The sequence below is a fragment of the Solanum dulcamara genome, chromosome 4 (genome assembly GCF_947179165.1).
Source record: "Solanum dulcamara chromosome 4, daSolDulc1.2, whole genome shotgun sequence".
Classification (NCBI taxonomy): Eukaryota; Viridiplantae; Streptophyta; class Magnoliopsida; order Solanales; family Solanaceae; genus Solanum; species Solanum dulcamara.
Genome location: NC_077240.1, coordinates 27033352 through 27039263, shown reverse-complemented (window position 1 = coordinate 27039263; position 5912 = coordinate 27033352). Strand labels below are relative to the sequence as shown.

At 27.5% G+C, this 5912-nt stretch overlaps 1 protein-coding gene across 1 annotated transcript; it reads left to right on the top strand.

The window, feature by feature from the left end:
• The first annotated feature begins 3949 nt into the window (after positions 1-3949).
• LOC129884142 (uncharacterized mitochondrial protein AtMg00810-like) lies at positions 3950-4510 on the top strand. The gene has a single exon (XM_055958491.1). It carries the CDS (start codon positions 3950-3952, stop codon positions 4508-4510), a length of 561 nt encoding a protein of 186 aa, XP_055814466.1.
• Positions 4511-5912: the final 1402 nt, after the last annotated feature.

Genomic DNA, 5912 nt, shown 5'->3' with positions numbered 1-5912 from the left:
GGGTTAAAACCTTGTAATTCCGTTGGTAAGTCCTGTATGGCTGATGATATCGCCTAGGGATGTTCCCGGTTGGGTTTTAAACGATTGATTCGTGGTTTACATAAAATAGATTTGACTTTGTAAAATTACCAGACTAAGTAAAATTTCCAATAACCCCTAAGGTCCTGCTTAATAATAATAATAATAATAATAATAATAATAATAATAATAATAATAATAATAATAATAATAATAATAATAATAATAATAATAATAATAATAATAATAATAATAATAATAATAATAATAATAATAATAATAATAATAATAATAATAATAATAATAATAATAATAATAATAATAATAATAATAATAATAATAATAATAATAATAATAATAATAATAATAATAATAATAATAATAATAATAATAATAATAATAATAATAATAATAATAATAATAATAATAATAATAATAATAATAATAATAATAATAATAATAATAATAATAATAATAATAATAATAATAATAATAATAATAATAATAATAATAATAATAATAATAATAATAATAATAATAATAATAATAATAATAATAATAATAATAATAATAATAATAATAATAATAATAATAATAATAATAATAATAATAATAATAATAATAATAATAATAATAATAATAATAATAATAATAATAATAATAATAATAATAATAATAATAATAATAATAATAATAATAATAATAATAATAATAATAATAATAATAATAATAATAATAATAATAATAATAATAATAATAATAATAATAATAATAATAATAATAATAATAATAATAATAATAATAATAATAATAATAATAATAATAATAATAATAATAATAATAATAATAATAATAATAATAATAATAATAATAATAATAATAATAATAATAATAATAATAATAATAATAATAATAATAATAATAATAATAATAATAATAATAATAATAATAATAATAATAATAATAATAATAATAATAATAATAATAATAATAATAATAATAATAATAATAATAATAATAATAATAATAATAATAATAATAATAATAATAATAATAATAATAATAATAATAATAATAATAATAATAATAATAATAATAATAATAATAATAATAATAATAATAATAATAATAATAATAATAATAATAATAATAATAATAATAATAATAATAATAATAATAATAATAATAATAATAATAATAATAATAATAATAATAATAATAATAATAATAATAATAATAATAATAATAATAATAATAATAATAATAATAATAATAATAATAATAATAATAATAATAATAATAATAATAATAATAATAATAATAATAATAATAATAATAATAATAATAATAATAATAATAATAATAATAATAATAATAATAATAATAATAATAATAATAATAATAATAATAATAATAATAATAATAATAATAATAATAATAATAATAATAATAATAATAATAATAATAATAATAATAATAATAATAATAATAATAATAATAATAATAATAATAATACACACTGACATGAAAGCAAATGTAAAAGAAATAATAATACTTACAAGGGCACTAAATATTTATACCGACCAAATTATTGCCAACACTTATGCACCAAAGCATTTAAAGCGCAAAGCATATATTTTTAAAAGACCATACTAAACTTGAAACTATAAACCATGAATAGATAGGCTTAACATTGCAAGTAGGGCTATTGTACCCCAAAATCGATATGCTGGTCATGTTTTAGTCCATTGTAACAATATGGGATGCAATAGAATTCATATGTTCAAGTTCATAACTAGGCACATATTGAAAACACAGAAACTTGAAACTAGAAACCATGAATAGGTAGACTAATTGACTTTCAAAACTTAATAGTCAAACAAATGAAGACCGAGACAATCGGGTAATAAAGTTGATCCATGGTCAGATTCGTATTCGCATTAAAATAGTACTCAATTATTCAAGGATGCACATAGGCACTACATGGTGTAATAAAACTCATGACATTTAGCCGATTGATTTGGTGTAAAGAACAACAAAGGGGCATGTAAAGTTACATTCAAAAACTAAACATTAACAGGCTTATTAACTTGTTTCAAGCATTAAAGGACTTCACACCAATCTCGACTACCTTAAACATTAAGAATAACAAAGTCAACATTTAAAGTTCTTCAAATAATACGATCGAAGAAACCACTCTTGAGGTGCCAGAATCAAACAGACCCAACATTTCATTTCGAATTACTCGTCAGCAGAATGACATAAAGGATCAAAATGCATTCAAGCAGGAAAAAAACCCGAGAGCTTAACAAAATACTCAAACAAATGCAACATGTTCTTGACAACCCACATAAATAACGAAATAAAAATTAATGAATAAGAGATCACCTTCTTTGGTGCAGCATTCTGGGACAAGATGAGTTTGAGAGGATTTCCACAACAACAAAAGAATAAAGAAAAAATGAGGAGCTAACCAAGATGAAGCTTGGACTCAAACCTTTTTTCTTTTTGATTGAACCTATAAGAACTCTACTTAGCTTCTCTATATCGAATTGTCTCTTCTTTTTTTTTCATTTTTCCTCCTCTCCCCCTTCAAATTCTTTTCTCCCTCTCCATAAATATTCCCCCCAAAACTCAAAACCGAACTAAAGACAAGAAGACCTGTCCAGGAGCCATACCTCAAGTGTACTAATTGTCGGGCGTGCTCGAGGAAGAAGATGGGATAGTGCGCACGACATGGGCACACGCACACGTCTATGTGTGTTGTCGCGAGTATGCGCGTATACACGTCGTAGGTATTTTTTAGGTGTGCACGCATTGGAGGTCTTTTTGTGTTCTTCTTGAAGTGAAAATGGAATTGGGTTTAAGTGAATCAGAAAATTTTTGTTTTTCGTCGGTGTCCTCCAGGAATGTTGTCATTGTAGTTTATTTTATTATTAGAAAAACAAGCAAGTTGAGACATGAGTAGACTTCCATTATGAAAAAGAGCAAAAGCATCCTAATTTACCATTTCCAGGAATTTGTCCAATAAAGTTTCCCAAACCTGCCACACTATGATCAGTACAAACAAATTATATTCCTGTTCTTTGAATATGGAAAAACTTTCTTAATCAAATAAAGCACTTTTTCTCTTTCCGAAATTGACATGAATCATTATTTAGTATGTAAACTATTATAATATATATGAAGGGACACAAAGGGGATGGGTGGCGTGCAATTGTATGGTTATGGAATATGAAATTGTGTGGTGGAGGGACTTGTTTATATATATATATATATATATATATATATATTATATTTAGTTGTAGAGTTAAGGATAGGAATTAAGAGGGAATATTTGAGTGGTCACGTGTATAGGTGTAGTTGTTAGAAAATGAATTTTGGGATTAAAAATGGTAAGACTTGGAATTAAGAAATGGGTCACATGATTTTAATTATAATAAAAAAAATCAAGAAATTAGCCAAATTAAATTTAATAAAATATTGGCTAAGATTAAAATAAGATGAATAAAAATTAATTAACAAGCTTCTTAATTCTAACAAGATAAAGTAATTAACATAATTGTGAACTAATTAATTTTAAGATATAAGTTGTTAGCTGCACTAAATTAATTAATCATCATATTTAGTTAGAAACAAATCTTTTGAGATGATTTTGAATAATCGTAAAAGTAGGTTTATATATATATATATATATATATATATATATATGTTGTTCAAAAGTTACAAAAATATCAAAATTACTTTAAAACAACTTTAAGCTATTTTTGATTTTCGCAAGCAAATTATTTGAAATTGTTTCAAATTGAAGAAGCTTGACAACTAATATATGTTTGTGGAGGATCAAAATTGGGTGTCAACAGTCCATACTCTTGGGTTTTCTCACAGTAAGACCGATCATTCCTTGTTTGTTTATCGTCGAGGTTCTTCTATGGCGTATCTTTTATTATATGTTGACGATATTATTTTAACTGCTTCCTCTGATGAGCTTCGCCAGTCTATCATATCACTTCTTAGCTCTGAATTTGCTATGAAGGATTTGGGCCTGTTGAGCTATTTCTTGGGCATTGCTGTCACTCATCATACAATCGGTTTATTTTTATCTCAAAAGAAGTATGCAGCTGAGATTATTGACCGTGCTGGCATGTCATCGTGTAAGCCATCTCCTACTCCAGTTGATACAAAGCCGAAGCTTGGGGCTACTACCAGCACGCCATTTGCGGACCCTTCACTTTATCGGAGTCTTGCCGGGGCACTACAATACCTAACATTCACAAGACCCGATATTACCTATGCTGTGGAACAGGTGTACTTATTCATACATGATCCACGGGATGAGCACATGCACGCTCTCAAGCGCATCGTGCGCTACCTACAAGGTACATTGGAGTATGGTCTTCACCTGTATTCCTCTTCGACAACCAACCTTGTCTCGTATACTGATGCTGATTGGGGTGGGTGCCCCGACACACGGCATTCGACGTCGGGTTAGTGTGTCTTTATGGATGATAACTTGATCTCATGGTCTGCCAAATATCAGGCTACTTTGTCCCATTTGAGTGCTGAGGCAGAATATCGAGGTGTTGCCAATGTGGTTTATGAGTCCTGTTGGTTACGAAATTTGGTTTTGGAACTTCATTGTCATATTCCATGGGCTATTTTGGTTTATTGTGATAATGTTAGTGCCATATATCTGGCTGGTAATCCTGTTCAGCATCAATGCACTAAGCACATTGAGATGAATATACATTTTGTCCGGGAGAAGGTGGCTCGTGGCCAGGTTAGGGTACTACATGTCCCCTCTCATTATCAGATTGCAGATATCTTCACCAAAGGCCTTTCGTTGGTGTTATTTGAAGACTTTCGGGACAGTCTTAGCATTCGGTGACCTCCCGCTTCAACTGCGGGGGGGTGTTAGAATATATGGTAATATATTCTGACAGTAACAAATTGTATATATTTAGTTTCCTTGTATTAGACGCTTGTATTATGTGTATATATACTTATTATGTTAATAAAATAAAACAAGGTATTAATTTCTTTCACTACATTTTCAAATATGCCACATAATTATCTCAGACAAAATTTAACAAAGTTACTTTATGGACAGGGTTATGATCCCTTACTATCGATGAAGTAATCAAACAATGTCTAATATTTCTTTCCTTCATTCGAATGCCAAATACCTAATTGAAATATTTCCTGACACTTCTTTTTAAAGCTTAACCAGAGTCTCAAATGGATGAAAAACATAATCGCTTCAATCCAATATCTTACACAAAATATTTATTAGCAGAATCACTAGCCCTGCCTTCGGCATCCCCCTCCTTGCGGTTAAGGTAATGATTTCAAGCATGGCCAGCTCCCATAGTGTAACGGAAGACAAAAAAATCTTCTTGCGAAGAAGCGCGTGCTTCTTTTGTTGAAATAAGGACAAATGGTTTGATTCGACATTTCCTAAGAATCAACTTAGTGAATTCCCTCACTTAGTGAATTCCCTCATTTCATATATCAAAAAAAGGAATGATCAGTCAGGGTCAGGATTACTCTCTGATAATGGATCAGATTTACCAATATCAACCCCTTTAGAGGGAAGAAAGAATATAGTAATATTTACCTTTCCCATCTCTCAGAATTGGAGAAGGAAGAAAACAATCTAGTGAAACCCTCAAACTTCGTAGGTAATTTGAGACAATTCAAGAAGAATAGAAAGAATTGCTTAAGTAAGGTAGTCGCTTATTTCTTTTAATATCAAAAATTAAAAAAACCTTAACTGTGTAAGAGTTAAATTAATACCGACTCCTCTGCTCAAGTTCTAGCACCACCACGTTTTCCACGCCTTCCACATCCACCCTTCCACCTCCACCTCCACCCCTCCAACCTCTGCCACCTCT

Bases quoted from the DNA above. Each gene is read 5' to 3' on its own strand.
- LOC129884142 (XM_055958491.1), top strand. From the start codon at position 3,950: ATGGCGTATCTTTTATTATATGTTGACGATATTATTTTAACTGCTTCC.